The 22,026-nt window shown below is 41.6% G+C and overlaps 1 protein-coding gene and 1 long non-coding RNA gene across 4 annotated transcripts; one reads left to right on the forward strand and one right to left on the reverse strand.

The window, feature by feature from the left end:
- The first annotated feature begins 5,236 nt into the window (after positions 1–5,236).
- Positions 5,237–19,555, forward strand: ajm1 (apical junction component 1 homolog). Of its 3 annotated transcripts, XM_088392590.1 has the most exons (3): positions 5,237–5,446; positions 13,336–15,340; positions 15,400–15,531. In XM_088392590.1, exons 2-3 carry the CDS (start codon positions 13,384–13,386, stop codon positions 15,405–15,407), a joined length of 1,965 nt encoding a protein of 654 aa, XP_088248716.1. In that variant the 5' UTR covers positions 5,237–5,446; positions 13,336–13,383; the 3' UTR covers positions 15,408–15,531. The 3 variants fall into 3 exon arrangements, with proteins under 3 accessions (XP_088248716.1, XP_088248715.1, XP_088248714.1); XM_088392589.1 differs by having other exon boundaries at positions 5,237–5,517; positions 13,336–19,555; XM_088392588.1 differs by having other exon boundaries at positions 13,336–19,555.
- Positions 19,556–19,976: 421 nt separating this feature from the next.
- LOC148390099 (uncharacterized) lies at positions 19,977–20,446 on the reverse strand. The gene is made up of 2 exons (XR_015861834.1): positions 20,216–20,446; positions 19,977–20,148 (listed from the first exon to the last, which is right to left on the reverse strand). It is a non-coding gene; the product is annotated as an uncharacterized LOC148390099 (long non-coding RNA).
- Positions 20,447–22,026: the final 1,580 nt, after the last annotated feature.

The raw sequence follows: 22,026 nt of genomic DNA on the forward strand, positions 1-22,026 counted from the left end.
CACTCGCTTCGCTTCACTTCATTTCGTGTAGGACACAAGGCATGTATTACATAAAAAAAAAAAATTAGATCAACTGAAGAGTTACCAACATTTTTTGAAAGAGAGTACTGATTATTGTGAAGGGCTACTTGTTTGATCTACAGTGGTATCTCTACTTACGAAAGCCTATACTATAGGCCCTGTACAGTGATCCCTCGTTTATTGCGGATAATTGGTTCCAAGACCACCCGCGATATGTGAGGACAGTAGTCAGGACAGGCAGCGAGCAAGGCGAGTCGGGTCAGAACACGAGCGAAGTCGACAACAGGAATCGTTCGGGCAAGGTACCGTGAGCAGAGCGCAGTGAGCGGTGGAGTCATGGGCAGGGCAAGCAGACGAACTGACAATCAATGGCTAAATTCACTGAGTTTAAATAGAGCGGGCCCAACGATCCGTGGCAGGTGCTGGTGATTAGCTTGATTGGGGGGGGCGTGGCTGGAAGTCCAGTGACGCAGGCACGTGACAGATATTACGAGCAATTTTTATTACCATTCAATTTTTTAACATATTTTAACAGTTTTTACTACTCTGGTTTCAAAACTGATCATTTATCAGTTTGTTGTATACTCTATACAATTTAAGGCATTGGGAGTCATAATGGCCCTCCGAAGGAAACTACTACAATGCGGCCCATGACAAAAATTTGTTTGACAGTCCTGTTGTAGAGTATATTTCCTAAGACTATCGATCTGAAACTCAAAATTATAGAGGAGCATGGAGAAGGCATGCGTATCGTCAAGCTTGCGATAGAGTACGGCCGGTGTTTGTTTGCATCACTCTCGTGTTTGCAGAGAGTTTGCCCCTGTTGGCCACTATACTTAAGGGCTCCTCAGAGAAAAACCTAACTATGATGTGGTCCATAAGTATCTTGGGGTCTTGTTCACGAGGGAGGACAGGATGGAGCATGAGATCGACAGGCGGATCGGTGCAGCGTCACCCGTGATGCGGACTCTGTACTGGTCCATCGTGGTGAAGAGAGAGCTGAGCCATAAGGCAACGCTCTCAATTTACCGGTCGATCTACACTCCTACCCTCACCTATGGTCACGAGCTATGGGTCGTGACCGAAAGAACAAGATCCCGGATACAAGCGGCCGAAATGAGTTTCCTCTGCAGAGTGTCCGGGCTCTCCCTTAGAGATAGGGTGAGAAGCTCGGGCCTCCGGGAGGGACTCGGAGTAGAGCCGCTGCCCCTCCAGTGTTCCGGGCATGTCCCACCAGCAGGAGACCCCGTGGACGACCCAGGACATGCTGGCGAGCCTGTCTCTCAGCTGGCCTAGGAACACCTTGGGATCCCCCGGGATGAGCTGGACGAAGTGGCTGGGGAGAAGGAAGTCTGGGCGTCCCTCCTAAAGCTGCTGCCCCCGCGACCCGACCTCAGATAAGCAGAAGTGGATGGATGGATGGATGGATGGATGGATGGATGGATGGATGGATGGATGGATGGATGGATGGATGGATGGATGGATGGATAGGGTGGGTGGGTGGGTGGGTGGGTGGGTGATGGATAGGGCGGGTGGGTGGGGTGGTGGGTGGATGGATGGATGGATGGATGGATGGATGTTGTGGTCCATGACAAAATTGAGGCTCGGCTATTGTAAAGTTGTGGTAAACCACAAATGTAGATAGATCTCAGAAAAGACGCAGATAAAATAATTACATAAGGTTTATTACTTCAAAGAAAGGACACAACAAAAGGCACTTGCTGAAACGCAAGGAGAGAAAACATACCAAAGTCACTTGCATTAAAGGCAAGAAATGGGCTAGGCAATTAAGGTTTGCAAAACAACATCAAATGATACCACCATAAAACCAGGGAACAGTTCTAACATGGCAGGAGAATAATCTGTCAATGTTGGGAAACTTTAAAAAGACAGAGACACCTGAATACAATCAGCTGCAGGTTTGTGGCAAGAGGAACCAACTCTAACTGGTAACACTACAACACTCACACTAACCCACTAACACTCTGGTACCGAAGGGCAAAAACCAGCCTGAGAGCACAGACTTGAATTGTTTCCAGGGACGTGCGTTCAGAGGAGGCAAGGGAGGACACTCCTCCCCTGTCATCATGAAAAGGGGAAAAAACAAATTGAATTGTTTTATTATAAAGTCATTTTCCTTTTAATTTTCCTAGTTTTGTATCATTTTGAACCAAAATCCCAGAATTTTTATAGTAATGTTAAAACCGAAGACGAGTCGCTTGGAGGAGGCAATTTCCTGCCTTGCCTCCGCTAAGGATTGCGTAATCACACGGCTGCCTATTCTGACAGGCTATGCAGGTAGACTGAACTGCTGTCTGTCTCTATGTCGCTGCTTAAGTGTTCAAACACTGTGGCTATATTAACTAATTTCCATAGTTAAGCTGATATATAATATCTAGTGTTTTTTGTCATCTGTCTGTAACGTGTTACTTTAGATCACGTGTCAAACTCAAGGCCCGGGGGCCAGATACGGCCCGCCACATCATTGTATGTGGCCCGCGAAGACAAATTGTGCATCAAATTCGCGTGTCATTACTAGAATTGCAAATTGTCTTCACTTTTAATATCTTGTTTTTAAATATTTGACCAGTTTTTACTCATCTAATTTGAAAACGAGTTTATCAGTTTGTTTTGTAGCTTTTACTGTATATAATATGAGGTGCTCATACATTTATTTGGGTTGACAGTCATAATGGCCCTCCGAAAGAAGCTACAATGCGGCCCGCGAAAAAATGAGTTTGACACCCCTGCTTTAGATGAACAAAACAGCTTTGAAACGAGACCTTACGGAGGCAACGAAAAAAGGTTCTCCAGCCTTATGGCTGGGGCACTCGTGATTCCGGGATGCTTTATGTGCCCACCTGTAGAATAAGTGATCTCCAGTTCAAATTTACAGTGAACAACTGAGGAGCAGTCGTCAATTTATTCCGTTTTACATTCGGTTTTTTCTTTTTTTCGTTTTTACAATTCGTTTTACAATGGAGGATTACATATCCATACGATTTTCAACTACGGATTTTTGGTCGAAGCAGGAGGTCATCAGTAAAGGAAGACCAACTCTGGAGTTAAAAGGTTTGATTCAGACAACGGAACTTCGGAGCATGTCTTTTCAAACGGAGTGGTACGCACTGCAGGAAATGGGGTCAAAATACAAAAAGTCCTGCCTAGCGACAAAAACAGATATGCTCAAACCTCATTGAATAAAGTACATAGGCAGACAAGTATATTCACATGTTAAATAAATAAAAGAAACATTTTAAGCATATAATTATACCTACACACCAAATCAATAAAGACATAACTAGACATTTTTGATAAGTGGTGATGAGAAAGGTTCTTATAACTTTATGATCTGATATATATTTCTGAGCACTTTGAAATAAAAAATGACTTTTGATATATTGCCTAAATAGCTTAATGACCCTTAAGGAACTGTGTAATGCATGCCTGATGTTTTTTCTCTGAATCATGGACACGGCCAGAGTCGTCTTGACCGTTCAGTACTTGATTGTATCTTATGTTTTGACTAATGCTAGACGCCAGTTTTTGATTACTACTGAACGCTCTGCACAGAGGGAAATAGTTTGCCTAACAAAGAAAATATACGGTTGGAAGCATGATTAAACTAAGAATAAGCAAAGACATGATGTATCAAAAGAACAGGAATAGATTAATGATGTCACAGCCAAAAGCTAACATAATTTCGTACAAAATGACAAAATTAAAAGAATAAGAATGAGGTACGACAGTGTATGTGTTTGTTCACAGGAAGGTCACGTGGAGATAAAACCAGCAGGTGCCAGAAGGAGCCACCCAAAGACTCGGCCAAAGATGATCGCCAAGGCCGAAAAACGGGAGGGAAGTCAACAGCCCCCACCGAGAACTCGGCCAAAGATGATCGCCAAGGCCGAAAGACGGGATGGAGGAGAACAGCCCCCCTCCACACACACACACGCCAACAGCCCTCCACCTACACACCGAATCGCCCATAACCAGCACCACTCCCATGCAAGCAGACTCTCCTTCGAACTTGCCCCACCCCGAAGACTCATCATCCATCAATCTCGGCCCACAATGTGCTACTGAATATAAAACTGATCTAACAACCTTGGACTTTGCCTTTTCTGAATGGAGACTTTCCACTCTTGAAGGGCCCAGCGCTGTATTGTACTTTCCTGAAAACAGAGCTTTTTGAACAAGAATTGTGATTGAACTCAACCAATCTGTGTAAGTCTAATTTCTGCTTCAGTGTCTTTGCATTTTCCTAAATCTGAAGAAATCAAACGAGCACGCAGTGAGTAAATTGGATAACAGGTGATTGGCAAAGGCTTTTGCCGTGAGGCGCAGATAACGCGCTCCCTAAATTGTGGACAGAATCCAGCAAAACGATCAAAAATTAAATAATGAATAAGCCACTCTAAAGCTGCGTTCCCCAACCTTTTTTGTGACACGGTTAGGTGTTGGACAGATTTTATTTGGGGGGGGGGGGGGGGGTCAGTGCCTCCCCAGTCATGAACTTCACCGCACGTCACTGGTTGTTTCATACACAATTACTCTCCATGCGACTCTCAAGTATACACTAGACGCAGGGGTGTCAAACTCATTTCTTTTGTGGGCCGCATTGTAGTCATAGCTTCTTTCGGAGGGCAATTATGACTGTCAAACCAAATAAATGTATGTGCACCTCATATTATATACAGTAAAGGCTACAAAACAAACTGACAAATAACTCGTTATCAAATCAGATGAGTAAAAACTGGTCAAATATTAATTAAAAAAATATGTAATTAAAAGTGAAGACGATTTGCAATTCTAGTAATGACATGAATTTGCTGTACAATTTGTCTTCGCGGGCCACATAAAATGATGTGGCGGGCCGTATCTGGCCCCCGGGTCTTGAGTTTGACACCTGTGCACTAGAGTGTCGGAGGAAGTAATCACTGCTGTACGAGAAAAAAAAAATCTGAACACGCAAACATACTTTTCACACCAAATACAACAAAGAAATGATATGCATTAATTACTATATAGAATATATACGATTTGATATTTCTACGGTATACATTGGAAATGAAGTAAAAATAATAATAATACGGACAATTGAATCAGCATTCACATGCTCTGATGAAAGTAGGGCTAGAGGCAATCTTTCACCGCAGCAGAAGCACTGAACGATAAAAAGGAGTGTGGGTGGGGGGGGCGGCTGTTAGGGAAAGGGACTGACTGGGTTGTGGTTGCGGCAAGATTAGATGCGGATGGTGCAGCGAGAATGTGCAGCAATCCGCAAGAGACCCATCTCACCTTGTGAGGGTAGCGAGGGAGGGAAAAACAAAAAGCCTTATTTTGCATTTTTGCAGATGCGTGATTTTGTTACTCCTTCGTATGAACAATGGATACGCTCAGAGTGGGTCGTCGACCTGATGTGGTAAGATACGAACCACTGAGTTTGCTGAATGATGTTGACATCCAGTCAGGATTGGTGTGCGTGGAAATACGGTATTATGCATTTACCATTTTACCAACACTACGTTGTGACTGTTTGACATTTATGTCATCCACGTAGCCATGACATATGCATGCCCGCATAATGCGTAATTTGATATACAGCCTTGAGTAAACCTCAATTCGTTGTTTAGTTGACGCTTGCAAAACGTCTCATTTTGTATGTGGATGTTGTGTGCTAGTGTGGTGCTGTTGTTACTATATTAATATTCAGTGTGATAACGTTGTTTGAAATGTCCCATCTTTTCAACATGACATCATCTTCTTCAGATGTCAAGCTACGGGTAGTCTTCTCTCAATGCCGCGGATATGCATGAATAAACTGGGAATTTTGTCAAATAAATCTTCTGTTTATTCAGATTGGGCGTTGAAATAAATGTTGAATTCTTCATGTTCATGCCATATTTTCAAGACTTGCAGACTTATTTGAACATGCTCCAAAATTGACATTAAGTGTACGTACGTACATGTATGTATGTATGTATGTATGTATGTATGTATGTATGTATGTATGTATGTATGTATGTATGTATGTATGTATGTATGTATGTATGTATGTATGTATGTATGTATGTATGTATGTATGTATGTATGTATGTATGTATGTATGTACGTACGTACGTACGTATGTTTCCATTCATCCCATATCGATCTATGAAGAGACAATTAGAGCAATGAATCTGTCAACACTAAAATATGTTATCATGTTTATTTGTTCCAGTGATACCATACATGCAATTCCATGATTTTCATACAATCGCTACTACAAGGCAGTGGTGCGACCAGCTACCTATGTTGTATGTCTGAGAGACGGTGGCACTAACAAAAAGACAGGAGGCAGAGCTGGAGGTGGCACAGATGAAAATGTTGCGATTCTCTTTGGGAATGACGAGGATGGACAGGATTAGAAATGAACATATCAGAACGACACCTCAGGTGGTTTGTTTGGAGACAAAATCAGAGAGGTGAGATTGAGATGGTTTGGACATGTGCTGAGGTAGGAAGGTTAAATAAGGAGAAGGATGCTGAAGATGGTGCGAGAGGAAAACCGAATGCTTTATTCCTGTAGTGAGTGACATTGACTATAATATGTAGTATTATTTATGGTAGACAGAAATTGTTTTTGCGTCTCTCAAGCGAATCATGGCAACGCAAAGTGGGGAGTTATCGGTCACTCTCCTGTATCCGCTGTCACTATTTCTCAAGCGATTTATGGCAAAATAAGGTGGCAAGTTGTCGTCTGTTGCTGTCACTCTCACTCCTATATTCCTCCTCTAGAATGTTTCTTCACGCTCAGTCACAAGCGGGTAACATTACCCGCAACAACGCCAAAAAGTTCTATTGGCCTGTGTCTTCCAAAAGCTCCATTTGGCCTGCCTCAAAATGTGGACAAAGGCTATAATGCACTGAAAATATCAGTGTCCCTGTGAAAACCCTGCAAGAGCGCTATAACACGGAAATGTTGCCCATTAGGACACCCTGTAAAACAGTAACAATAGAGTAAGATATTTCTGTTCGTCATTTTTATGTTGATAAATAGAGCTCTTTTAAACACTGAACATTTTCTTTGTCTGTGTGCGATTAATATAGAATATACAGCAGCATCCAATCAACAAATAACCACTTGAGTTTCAAAGGACAGAAGCGTTTCAATGAAAGGGAAAACAAATGTTTGTTGCTCAGTACCAATGGTACAGAGGTACACCACTGTGCACCACAGTGTTTATCCCCTGAGAAAATTCTCTCAATGCATCATTAAAGAAAGAGCTCCCTCAAAATGCCCACTGACCTGAAGTTAATCACTATATCTTTACTGAATGAGTGACATCAATGAGATAAAAAGTCTCTTTATTGTACTGACCGAGTGACTGATTTCACTCCACCACAAACCACCAATCTATCATAATTTATTAAGAAAGCCTGAAAAATAAAGCCTGTAATGACCTTAGAAATGTTAGCCAACCTGTACCGCTCTCATTGCATCAAAATGTTTGCGTGTAACATGGAAAAAGGACCGATCTTCGGCTATAGAAATTAGCTCCAGGGACATGGGATGTCACCTCTGGCAGGGAAGGCGCCTGAGCTTTTTTTCAAAGCAGAGAGGTTCCAACTAGAATATACAGTGGGGCAAAAAAGTATTTAGTCAGCCAAAGTCCAAGGTCTCTCACTTACAAGATGAGAGATGCCTGTAATTTTCATCATAGGTACATTTCAACTATGAGAGACAAAATAAAAATCCGGAAAATCACATTTGGCCAATAACAAAAGTTCATATTTCAATTTTCCAGATTTGTTTTTTATTTTTTCTCTCATAGTTTAAGTGTACCTATGACGAAAATTAGAGGCATCTCTCATCTTGTAAGTGGGAGAACTTGCACAATTGGTGGCTGACTAAATACCTTTTTTACCCCACTGTAAATATAGTTTGCCTCTCCATACAACTTGGTCTCTGGTACCAGTGTTTTCATCAGGGAGCGAAAATAAACTCCAGCCGATCGGCCACGACTGGTTAATTAAAGGACATATCAGAAATGTGTCTTTAAACGTGCCTTAAATGTTTCTACTGAGGTAGCAGTTCTAATATCCATTGGTAGGGCATTCCAAAGCTTTGGAGCCCGAATAGAAGATGCTCTAGACCCTGCAGACATTTTCTTGGCCTTCGGTGACACTAAAAGACTAGCGTTTTGCGAACGAAGGTTACGAGACAGAACATAAGGAACTACTAAGTCGACGAGATATGAAGGCGCTAAGTCATGCAATGATTTACAGGTTAATAGAAGAACCTTGAAGTCACATCTTAAATGGACCGGGAGCCAATGTAAGTTGACTAATATTGGGGTAATGTGATCAAATTTTCTTGACTGTGAGAACAGCCTTGCAGCAGCATTTTGCACTAACTGTAGACTTTTGATGCTGGACTTAGGAAGACCAGAGAATAATGCATTACAGTAGTCCAGGTGCGACGTGATGAACACATGTATAATAGTTTCCGCATCACTGGTCAAGAGGATCGGACGAATCTTAGCAATATTACGAAGGTGAAAAAACGCAATTCTGGTTATATTCTTAATGTGCTTTTGAAAGGAGAGCGTTTGGTCAAATATTACCCTGAGATTAGTTACAGTATCGCTCTGAGTGATAGTATGGTTATCTATAGTTATAGTGGTTTCCTTAAATAAGTGTTGATAACGAGCTGGACCAATTATCAACATCTCAGTTTTATCTGGGTTAAGATGAAGGAAGTTGAGAGACATCCTTTGCTTGATCTCCACAAGGCACACCTCAAGATTACAGCAGTCCCGCGGATCTGTCATCGATAATGGCATATATAATTGGGTGTCATCCGTGTAACATTGAAAACTAATATTATATTTACGTATTATGTCCCCAAGCGGAATCATATAAATATTAAATAGAATTGGTTCAAGTACCGATCCCTGTGGGACACCACACGTAACATTATAGAGCTCAGAGGACATATTGCCATGGACCACTCGGTGCGTCCTGTCTGATAGATAGGAATTGAACTAGCTTAGTGCTGACCCTGAGATACCAACACAACTTTTAAGACGCCCTAATAAAATATCGAAGTCTACAGTGTCAAAGGCAGCACTAAGATCGAGTAGTAACAACACAGACGACGTATTTGAATCCATAGCTATGAGGAGATCATTAGTCACTGTAGCAAGTGCTGTCTCAGTGGAATGATTAGCTCTAAAACCAGACTGAAAGGATTCATATCGATCATTGGCGACCATGTAATTTTCAAGAAGTTTTGCTATGAATGGGAGGTTTGAAACTGGCTATAATTACTGAGACAGTCCCGGTCAAGATTTGGTCGCTTAAGGAACGGTTTAATGATAGCGGTTTTAAAGGCTATTGGCACTATCCCAGAGGAGACAGACAGATTAATTATATTTAAGACGGACGGTCCTAAAATTTGAAATAATTCTTTAAATAGTTTGGCTGGAAGCGGGTCGAGTAAACATGTTGTTTGTTTAGCTGCACTAACCAATTGTGTAAGCCTTTTGAGGGACACGGTTTTAAAATTTGAGAGGGTGATTGCATGATCGTCAGCGCTGATAATCGGCAGTCTCGACTGAGCGATTGGAATGGTCATCTTGATCTCATCCCTAATGGATTCAATCTTTCGAGCGAAAAATTTCATGAACTCGTCAGCTGAGTGGAAGGAGCTATCGGGGGTCAGCTGGCATAGTGTTAGCTTTGCCACTGTATCAAATAGGTATTTAGGATTGTTTTTATTGAGATTAATGACTTGCGAAAAATAATGAGTTTTTACTAAGATAAGCGCATCTTTATATTTCAGGAGGCTGTCACACCATGCCTGATAGAAAACCTCAAGTTTGGTTAAATGCTATTTGCGCTCATGCTTTCTACATAATTGCTTAAGCGTACGTGTTTCATCTGTGAACCACAGAGTAGGCAATCTACGGCGAGTTTTCAGACGTAGCGGTGCCACAGAGTAGATGGCATTTAACAATGTCACATTGAATTCATTTGTAAGATTATCAATAGAGCCGATTTATGTGGGAAATATGGCAGTTGCCGGTGACAGTACCTCAGATAGCGCAGTTGCAGTCATGGAGTTAATATAACGGCTGCAATAATTCTGTCTTTGACAAAGAGCTAAAATTTCAAATTTTATTAAGTAATGATCAGACAAAACAGTAGTGTATGGCAGTACTGTTATATTTGAGGTTGCCAGTCCTCGGGATAATACCAGATCTAAGGTATTTCCATTCTTATGTACGGCTTGCGTAAAACCAAACGTATCAGTTAAAGTCTGAAATGCCGAAGTAGGTGGCTCTGACGGTAAATTCATGTGGATATTGAAATTGCCCATGATTATTGTATTATCCGCATTTGTCACTAGATCAGCCACGAATTCCGAAAATTCATTCAGGAAGCCAGAGTAAGCCCCGGGTGGACGGTAAATAACAGCAAGATAAAATGACAGTAAAGCAGTGGATCAGACAGTGAGAATTTCAAATGTTTTAAATACGTGAATCGAACGAGGCCTAATTGTAAGATCGGAATTTGAGATGAGGGCGACACCCCCACCCTTTTTTCGAGGACGCGCCACATGCGAGCTCACAAAATTTGGAGGCGAGGCCTCATTAAGCGGCAGCAGGTTTTAACCGGGTCTCGCAAAGACCAAAATCGTTTAGATTATGTTCCGTGATGATGTCATTAACGAGAACTGCTTTCGTATGAAGCGATCTAATGTTCATAAAACCGAGTTTAAGTGTAATCAGTCGATCAGGGTTCGTATCTATCGAAGGATTTTTAAATGAAATGCGAGTAAGATTGTGTTCTCTAGGCCTGACATCACCTCTCAAATGTTTATTAGCGCGGTGGGACGATACAACCGTGGGAATTTGATAGTAAATATTTGGTACACATGTAATATCTGAAACGGGCACCGTTTCATCAGCGATACCGGTCAGGGTGGAGTGACTGGATTTGTCTACTACCGCAGTAGAAAGTGTGTTCACGTGTACTGTAGCACGATTCAAACTGTGATGCTCTAGTCTACACAAGGAGCTATGTGCATGCTGGAAGTCTAGCCTAGCGCTAGTTAACTTTAACTTAACAGACTCCAAACCCATCCTAACAGGTGGTCTCGTCACCTGTGCCCCGGCCTACTCTAAAGTGACCTGTCATGAGTGGCTCAAACAGTAATCTATATTCCTAGAAAGAGTGAAGGCGCCTTCACGGTTAGGATGAAGGCCGTCCTTCCTCAGCAGGTCGGGGCGGCCCCAGAAGGAGGACCAGTTATCTATAAAATACAGTCCCTGCTTTTTACAGAACCCAGCCATCCATCGATTAAGGGAGACTAATCTACTAAACCTCTCATCAGTGCCTCTCCCATGCAGGGGGCCAGAGACAAATATTTAATGCCGACTCATCTTTCTGGCGAGATCACAAGTCCTCGCTCTGTTTTTCTTTTTGATCTCTGATTGCCTCATCCTAACATCATTGGCGCCAACGTGTATCACTATGTCCGAGTAGCTAGTGTTGTTGGAACTACGCTGTTGACTAGGCCTATTGCGAGTCAGGTCCCTAAGATTAGCTTCTATGTCTGCCCCCAGGAATACACATTACCGTGGCTGGATTTTTAAGCGTGATATTTCAGGTAATGGCATCACCTATGACCAAGGTGCGAGGGTCAGTAGACTGAGATGACTTTGGACGGCTATGCATCTTACCTGGCTTATCGCGATTAGCAAGCCGCTTGGGGCTAATGCTAACTGGGCTAGCGGGCTGACTACAGTCTGCGTCTTTGGGAGCGTCGGAACGTGAGCTGGGATTAGACCGTCGTGAGACAGGTTAGTTTTACCCTACTGATAATGTGTCGTCGCAATAGAAAACTCTAGCAGGGACAACCTCTCTAAGAGAAGGGTGCAGTTGGTGCATGAAGCCGTACAAACCCCTTGATCAGCAGCCATACTTTGTGTCCGATGATCGACGGTAGACAAACGGCCACGAAACCTCCGCTGAGAGCCAGACAGCAATGTGGACGAAATGGCAGGGATGGTCTGTCCGCATGTCCAATGATTGACGATCGAGAGCCGAACAGTGACATGGTCGAAATGGCAGGGATTGACGGTGTGCAACTTTCAACAAAAGTAAACTCCCAAAAGTGGAGTAAAAAACATAAAAAGCAAGAGAAAACTCAAACCTCGTCACCAGATTAGACCACGGATAGGTAATGGGAAATGTGACTGCATCTCAACCAAAACCCTGAGTTTTCTGACCCGACACGTGGTTTCATGAGGCGATGTGGAGTAACAGTTGGTTCTTTATTTGCAAGATCTTGGGTTGTTTAATGGCGGTCAGTACACGAGGCACTACAGCAGATAACACAGCCCCCACCCTCCAGGTCAGAAGGTTTTATACTGTCCACCCGTAGTGACAAAGAAAGGAAAATGCGGGAAAGGAAAATGCGGGAAAGGAAAAAGTGGGAAGGGAGAAGGCGGGGAGGTAAAAACATGTCTCTCTGTTCTGTTATCACCTGAGTTTGTCTAACCTAATAAAATATGCACACATTGCTGTTGCTCTCTCCTCACACTTCAAAGAGTTTTTCTTGTTCTGTGGTTTTTGTTTGTGCTTCAAAACATTTTTATCTATTTATTTTTGGCACAAATCTGCTTTCATACATGTTGGTCTGATCGTATTGTTTCCAACCCATTCATAATCAAACGGAATATCACATGGATAAATTGACATGGGAAACATCACAAGTATGGTAAATTGCTTCCCGGAACTCAGATAATATGCATATACTATGGTAAGACTAATTTACGCCACCTCCCCACCAAGGCAGGGGATGGGGGGTACTAACAGAGGGATGACACCTCATAGTCTAGTGAGAAGAGCAACAGCCTTCATAGTATAGCATTTTGGCGTTACCAGTACCGCTATTACTAAACCTAGGTTTTTTCATTTCTTTCTTATATTTTTTTAAATGTTTGCAATTCCATGCAGTCATTTGCGAGAAGCAAAGGAGCCATTGTGTTTCATTTTCTTATTGACAACTTGAGCGCAAATCACCCCTACAGAAACATACGACACTGACAGACAGTTGCGATCTTTACAAAAATGTTGAATCATGAAAATACATATGTTGTTGAAGTAAGGTTTCCCTAGTTGATTTGTCCACATATGTATTCTTGATTCAGGGATTCCACTGTACACACCAATACAAGACAAAAATAATGTTTCGATCACTCCCACATGGCTTTTTGGTAAAGATCTTAATTTGTCCTCATGATTTTTTTTCTCTTCTAGGAAACAACCCTGGAGATTAATGGCGAAAACTAAAGGAGTCATTTTAAGATGACACTCACAGGACCACCTGACTTATTGGTATCAAGTGTGCATGGAGACATAAAAATTACCCCCATTTCTTCACTCCCCAAATCCTTGCAACGCTACAAAGAATGTAGTTCTTTAAATTGCAGCACACTGGAAGAAATTAAGAGCAAGGATAATAAGCAGTGCTGCCGTGTCTTTGAAACTACCTTGCTGGAGTACCCAAAACATTATAAATACGCAATGAATTCCCCACACAAAAAGACTGAGAGGCATGGCGCTAATCCAGATATTGTCTGGAATGCCCTGGGTCACCATCAAAGGTACCGCTTTTCAGCTCCAGATATTTTCAACTTTCGGTTAACATCTCAACCAATGGATGCAAGCATGAACAGTGAGCCTGCCATCATCCCTGAGCTAAAACGAAGAGCTCGGTCAAAAAGCGCACCTCGAGTCCAAACTAATCTCACCCCTATATCATTTGAGTCCTCACCCTCCAGGAAGAAGGGAAGGGAGTCCCGATGCACAGTAGGAGAATCTCATTGGAGACCTGACATATCCCCACGTAAAGAGTCCTCCTATGCAGCAAACAGAGCTCATTTATTTGGACTTCAGCCTCAAATGAGTGGTAACAATATATTTTCACCCCATTATTTATCGAATACTTACGAGGAGGCTACGCTGGATAAACCAGCAACCAGCCCTCATGTCAGATGTCGGGTAGACATTAAACCAAATGATTCAGCATTATATCATAAAGGACAGAAACACCTTACACCTCAAATGGACATTCAATGTCAAAGGCACCACAATTGGGTAAGTAGGAGCCTGACTGTGCCCCGCCATTTCTCCTATTCAAGAGCACCAACGTCCACTGATTCATTGGTTACAGAGAGTCAGCAAGCTTCTCAAAATTCCTACAGTCTACCAAATAAGTACAAACATCAAATGGAAGTTCCTTTCGAAGGGATGGATTCCACTGGATATGAAATGCAAAACAGAAGTCACTCCAGTCCTAACATGCCAATCCCAGTGTTTTATGAAGAGGATCCTGGTAGATATGTTACCACAGTTCCCCCTCAGCCAAGTTCTTATTTTCATGATCAACGTATGAAAGGACAAACTTCCAAAGTGCAATATGTACATGATCAAAGTGGTCGAATGGTGCATGCTATGGGTACAAGGTCTTATAACAATGAAATTGAGCATTATCCATACACTTTACAGGCAGGGTATCCACAATTGTTTAAAGCAAATGAGCCAGGGCCATATATCATACAACCACAACCAACAAGAATCTTTTATGGAAATGATCCAAGGTCTTATCAAATTCAGTCTGCTCCTCCAAGGTTCTATTATTCACGTGACACGCATGCCATGCCACCACAGCACCATATACCAGCAAGGGCCCATTATACAGACAACCAAAAAAATATGAGGATTATTCAGGCACACGCAGATGACTGGTACAGTTCATATGGTCCTGGATACTCCTCTATTCCAGTAAATGATGTGTCCCAAGTCACTCCAACTAGGGTCCAACAAGAGACTGTATTAGTGCCTTGTGTTTCAAACCCTTCTGAAGAACCTCAAAGAATTGGCACAGATTCTAAATCCTACTCAAGATCATTGGATGATATCCTCACCTCATATATAGAAAGGGAACAACCCCCTTCTGTTCAGCGGCATCAGAGCTATAATGACCTTGATCCAAGGAAACCTATAGGAGGCTTGGATGACAAGCCACAGCCAGTGGTAGTCAATCTCTCCACTTCACCAAGACGTTATGCAGCTTTGTCCATGTCTGATAACTCTTTGGTTGACCAAAGCCCTTCATCAACATCAAAAAACACAACTAGTAAACAGTGGTTAGTAACTCCAGAGATTACAATTACGGATAATGACTTTCGTACTGGGAATCTTAGGAGAGCTGAAGGAAAGTCTGCCAGCTGGGATATTCTGGACTCTCGAGGCAATGAAGGTGAGCATGACATTAAACCCTCGACCAAAGAAAAGCCACATGACAATTCTCTTCAGCAGAGCCTTGAACAACTTGATGAGCTGCTGGCTGATCTTGTGACTGACTACAAACCACCAAGTCGAAGGGCGAGTCAGGACATACTAGATCAGCTGAAGAAGCTAATTGACGAGGAAGAAGCAGTATCTCTGTCGAGGAAGAACTTGGATACGGTTGCTCAAGAACCACCTCCTCTTGACAAGCAACCAACTTCAATAAGATTAAATCCTGATTCATTTCAAGATCTTGATGGGGCAAGTGATGCAATGAAGGGTCCAAATGAGTGCTCTCCAGATCAGAGCCCAGATGAGGACGATACAATGATGTGTTCAAACAATAAATGCCGGAGAACAGAAACTCTGTTTAATGCTTGCCTTTACTTTAAATCTTGCCACAGCTGCTACACTTATTACTGCTCTCGCAACTGCCGCAGAGAAGACTGGGACATTCATAAAGAGAGTTGTGTATATGGTAGAATTGGCAGCTCATGTCGACATATCATCAAACATTGTCGTGAGACTATTGAAGTCCACAAAGCCTTCTCCCGTCTTGCCAAAGTTGGTTATCTTTCTCGAGGTAGGGGCGTACTCTTCCTTGGTTTCCCTAACACTGTGTCTTCCAGTAACTTTTTACAAGCAGGCCTGGATAGTCTGCCTATGTCACCCACATACTTGTCGCTAAGAGAGCTTGAAAGTTTCAAAGACAACCTTGGTGAGTACTGTAAAGAGTTGCAAGAAGCTGGAAAAGAATACGACCCAAATGAATGTTTTATATTGAATGTATCAATTGCTGTCGGTGAACAGCTGCCAGATGGGCCTTCACCAAGGACCCAAGCTCCAGCAGTCAGAAAATATGCAAAGGTTGCTCTTGCTTCTTTCAGCCCTGACAGAAAGATCCACAAGAAACAGGGTGAGATGGAAACCCTGATCTTAACTCCACCACCAGGAACAACAGATATTGACAAAGCTGGAGAAGAAGGCAGGAAGGCCAGAGAAATATGCTTTATCAATATACAACGAGAGTTAAGGATTCGAGGAGTATTCTTACGCCATGAATACCCACAAGTGTATGAACAGCTCTGTGAGTTTGTGGAAAATAACCTCCGATTCACCCCTACCACCATTTATCCAATTGATAAGAGGACGGGGAAGCAGTTTATGTGCATGATTATGGCTGCCTCTGAGCCAAGAACATTGGACTGGGTAGGAACTCCACATCTTCTTGATGACATCATTTAAATGCATATATGTGTATGGAGTACACAAATTATACATTGCTGTACTTTTAGTTACTTTATTTTGTCAGCCTATTTTTTTTAACAGAATATTGTACAGCATATTATTTTTAACATACAGAACAGTTTTTAGCCAATGTAAGTGTATGTATCTTTATATGGGCTGCTATGTATCGTTATATGGGCTGGTTACTGTTATATTTACATTTTTCCTTCACATTTAATGTTCCAATATTTAATAATGTGTTATAGGGAAAATATTGATTATTTTGTTCTTGACGTCAAAGGAAATTCTATGCAAAGCTTATTTCTCTAATTATGACATGTTGTACACATACAAGCATGCACGCACACAAACACACTTACGCACACATGCACACACGCACACGTACGCACACACACACACACACTCACAAAGCTGATTATAATACATTTGGATGCAGTATCAGTAATTCAACAAAAGTGTACAGTATAAAATGATTCACAACCTGGCTAATGAGAGAAATATTAATTCCAAAGGAAATATATTATCTTAGTATATTTTATATTATAGTATATTATATTATATTATATTATATTATCCTCACAAGGGTCCCAGGCATTCTAGAGTCTATCCCATATGTCTTTGGGTGGTAAGCAGGGCACATCCTGAACTGATTGCAAGCCGATTGCAAACAACTATTCACACTCACAATCACACATACGGACAATTTGGAGTAATCAATTGGCATACCCTACATGTTTTTGTAATGGGTGAAGAAACTGGAGGACCAGGAGGAAACCCACGCAGTCATGGGGAGACCATGCAAAAGCTGGAATCGAACCCTGTACCTCTGAACTGTGAAGTAGACAGTGCTCCATCATGTCACCTTGTAGAAGACAAAACAAAAATCCTAAACTTTTAATATTTTTGTAGGTACTTTAAAGGTGAAATGTAGAAAGTTTGTTAAATGGGAATTTTTAGCATTGTAAGGATAAACGGTTTAAAGTTCGAATGATTTGAATTAGTCAAAAGATGTAGAAATAGTGGAAGAATTATGTTCTAAAAATTTATTTTTGTGGGTATTTTAAATGTGAAAATGTTTAATTTTTTGGTGAGTGGGAATGGGAATTATTATCTATGTCATTAGGAAAGTGTGTGGCCTGTTGGTTGACTTGCCACCAGACTTGGTTGATTGAGCTCGGCCTTTCACTTAAATCATATTTACAAAAAATGTAAGTACCCTATCTTGTTTGTTGCGTGAAGAATGTTCTCCCGTGTTGTATTTATTTTATTTTGGTTTGCTTTGCTTTTTGTTTTACTGAAGCAATACTGCTGGACATGATGGCTATCTTTGCAATGAAAGATTCTAATATTTAAAATTTTTACTGTTAACATTTTAACAGTAAGAATAATTACCTATTTCAACAACAAGACTTGTCGTAATAATTGCAATGTCCTCACGTAACGCATGAAAGCGTAACAGGAATAATTGTTATTAGAAGAAAGTGACACAGATGTTCCATAATAGATGCTGTATGTGCTACATTAAATATTCAGTGTTAAGTGGCATTTTTAGGCTGTGTTTATTGTGTGTGATTTATGCCTTCAGTTTTACAGTGTAAACCATGACACTGTTCCTTTGTTGCATGAGTTTATTATGAAATGAACATATTTTAATGGTGACACCTTAGGCTATGTTCACACTGCAGCAGCCAGGGCTTTCTGTTGAATTGTCTTAAACTCCACAATATTATGGCATTAATTTTGCATGCAAACAAAGTTGTCATGTGGGAAACATATTTCTTAGACTTTTTCCCCAGGTGAATTTTGACTTTTTCTAACGAGGGAAAATGTGTGAAGCATTAGGTCACCCAAAATCAACCAGAATCAACCAGATTCCTAAGACTGCACTTAAATAATTGATGTGGATGAGAACTGATGGCCGAAAGGAAGTCGGAAGTATTGCACTGTAATTCCTACTGCGTTGCATGTGCACACTTACTAAAGTCATTTTCATATTCCTCATGTTTTAATTTTTTTTATTTTGTACTATGTACTATGCAATGCTGTTATTTCCCTTTCTGTATCACAATGAGTTGGTAAGTCAACAAATGCAAATGTGAAAACACCATTCCATCCTCAATTATACAAACCATTTTGTCCTCACAAGGGTCGCAGGTGTACTGGAGCCTATTCCACCTGACTTTGGGAAGTAGGCAGACTTTGGGAACTGTTTGGCAGTCAATCAAATGGCATACATAGACCAAACAAGCAACCGTTTACACTCGTAATAAAACCTGAGGGCAATTTAGAATATGATACTCAATTATTAACCAAGCTACCCTGCGTCTTTTTGGAAAGTGGGAGGAAATTTGAGTACCCAAAGAAAACCCATGCAGGCTCAAGGAGAATATACAAACTCAAGCCTGGATTCTAACCTACTGCCTCTACATTGTGAGGTGGCCATGCTAACTATGCTACCACAGTAAAAGTGAAATGTGACTCTTGCCCAGTCTCTTGCAGTCAATCTTTCCACGTACCTGTATACCGTCACTACCAATTGAAAATAATTAATTTGTCATCCAAATTGAAGCAGCAGACAGACAACACCCAACAGAGCACACTTGGATATATACTGTATATTATATAGTTATAATAACATGAGCAATTTAACAGTCTTATCCATACACAATGACAGACAAGTTCAGCGACACAAATATTTACTGAGAATAAATATATTTTTGAGAAAAAAAAAGGCTTTTGCAGAGGAACTGTAGTGTTTTGCCATTTGTACGAATTGTTTTGAGAAATGCACTGACTGTTTTGCAAGTTTCAATTCTGATTTGAGAAATGTACCAAAGTCACTGACAAAAACTGCAGTATTGTTTTGTGTACAGCTTTGTAACAGCTGCAGCTGTTGTGAAATTGTTGTATAAATAAAGCTGAGTTGAGTAATTTGAAATTTTCAGCAAAATGAACACACCTGAAAAATGTCATGAATATTTCAAATATGGGGAAACCTCAAAAGTGATTAATTTGTCCTAAGAATTCAAAAAAAATACAGCTGCAAACAGTGATAAATGGGATCTCCATTGAGAGTTCAAATAAGTCAGGGGGTGCACCAGTCACCAGTCTGTATACTAGGTATAGTGCTTGAAGGACATCGGAGTAGCTGGTGTGTATTTATGATTTGTAATTATCTACCTCCAGGAGTCTCACTATTAGAGCTGGACAGTAGTTTGTTTTTATACTGATCAATACCAAAATAGATTTCAAACTATTGATACATAAGAACCTACAGAAAAGAGGCTGAATTTGGGTAAATCTATTTTAACATAGAATATTTAACTTTCAATATGTCGAAAACAGGACAGGGCAGCCAATTGCAGCAAGATGCAGACTTTATTGTTGAGAGAGGAAGGGTACATGGAGTTCTGGAGGTCTGGCTGGTCAGGTGTGGCTGGGTTGCAGGGATGCGGCTGGTGGGCACGGATGGCAGCGCCACAATGGGTCATCTCCCATAGCGTGACTGGCAGGGTGGTGACTGAAACCAACCTAGGGGGGAACGCAACTGATCAAGAGCGCAGCATGACAGAGTGTAGATGGGATTTGTAGTCTGTACCAAGCAGGTGGTCAATGAGGACCAGCGGCATTTGGAACGTAGTCACAAATGGGCAAGTGATCAAGGGGAGCGGCGAGCAAGGAGTGGTCGAAAACGGGCAAGTGGTCAGGGCAGGCGGCGAGCAGGACCAGAAGGGTCAGAAACGAGCAAGGTCAGCACCGGGAGTCAGACGGGATCGCTGCGGTAGGCTAACAAGTGGCATCACGGAACAAACTGACAAAAGACAGCTGGGATCACGGGGTTTAAATAGGAGCTACTAACAACCAGTAACAGGTGCAGGTGATTAACTTGATTGTGTGGGCGTGCCTGTGAACGACTGACGTCGATGGAAGGTAATGACTGGATGGCAGGTGATGCAGGCACGTGACACAATAAACTGTCAAAACAACTATGAAATAGTTAAAGTGGCCAATATTAAGATAAGCTATTCATTTATTTGTCCCACACAGGGAAATTACAGTTCACAGCAGTCATAATTTATGTTAGAGATTTGCTCACTCCAACTTATTTTGCAAAAACCACACGAGAGACAAGCAAGTCCTTTTAGACACCTGCAGGTGGAGAGTTCACACGTTGAAGGAGTGAAGTCTAAAACTCTCCCTCCTGCAAGGGCATATTTATTAAGAGAAACAGAGTGGGGGTAAGAGTAGGCTGAATAGGAAGCCCTTGTGCTCTAGTCAAAACATATCAGGGGGGTGTTTTACGACCTTCTGTAGGATGGGACAAGTTATCTTATTCATTACCGGTTGCATTCCAACATAATCATACGATAAGGATAATCTGAAAAACCCTAACATCTCCCTCCTGTTTTATCATATGATTATGCCACCCCAAACAACAAAGACAAGTAAAAAAAACATATATATATGTATAATGAAGAAAGAAGAATAGTAAAAATAAAAAACAACAAACAATGATAGCAACACTTTCCAGCGAAGATGAGGTATTACCTTAATACCCCAGATCAAACTTATTGTGTAAGCGAAAAACCTGCTGGCCAGATGTTATTAGCAGGAAAATTCTTACACGGTCCCTCTGCCTTAGGCGACCAGAACGCTATCAATAAAAAAATTAAAAAAACACAGAAACAGTCCATCAGTGTATCCATCACTTGTGAAGCATTTTCGATGGTCAAATCATCAGGTTTCTGTAAAACATGCTCAACAGAACAGCATCTACGCAATCCGTGTTTCATTATCGTCATCACATCCGTCATCTCTAAGAAGTTGTATATGGATTTGGGCTACAGCAGAAGACACAAACCTTGTCACAGCAGACTTCAAACATGGGATAACGCAGGTTGTAAACAAGCACAACACCACCAGCACAACAAGCACAGGAGACAGCAATTTCAACAGCAGTTGCCACCAGTTGCCAGAGAATAGCCATGAAAAGAAATCAAACTGATGTGGGCCCTTGTCATTAGACATGGCCTGCTGTAAGTTCTTCAGTGAATTCATGGCGTCGTTGATGTGGGTGTCATTTTCTCCTGGTATGTATGTGCAACAGGAAGTCCCAATGATGTGGCACACACCACCTTGTGCTGCCGTCAACAACTCCAGAACCATCAGTCTAATAGCCTGAATCTCTCTATTTTGTCCATCATTGATTTGCAGTGAGAGATTCACAAAGGGTTGAAAACGATAGTTAAGTGTCTCGATGAAGAGCGATAGTTTCCCAACCCCAATCTGAGGAAAGAGCGCAAGGACAACTTTGTCTCCGACGGACCATACTTTATGGTCGTCTGGAACGTTTGCACCCCAGACAGGGTCATGAGGGTCGAAGGTTGCAACTGCCCTGCGTCGACGTCC

This window comes from Syngnathus floridae, chromosome 12 (genome assembly GCF_059516105.1).
Source record: "Syngnathus floridae isolate MCC-2025c chromosome 12, RoL_Sflo_1.0, whole genome shotgun sequence".
Lineage (NCBI taxonomy): Eukaryota > Metazoa > Chordata > Actinopteri > Syngnathiformes > Syngnathidae > Syngnathus > Syngnathus floridae.

Coding starts and splice junctions, on each gene's coding strand:
- ajm1 (XM_088392589.1), top strand. CDS start 13,384: ATGACACTCACAGGACCACCTGACTTATTGGTATCAAGTGTGCATGGA.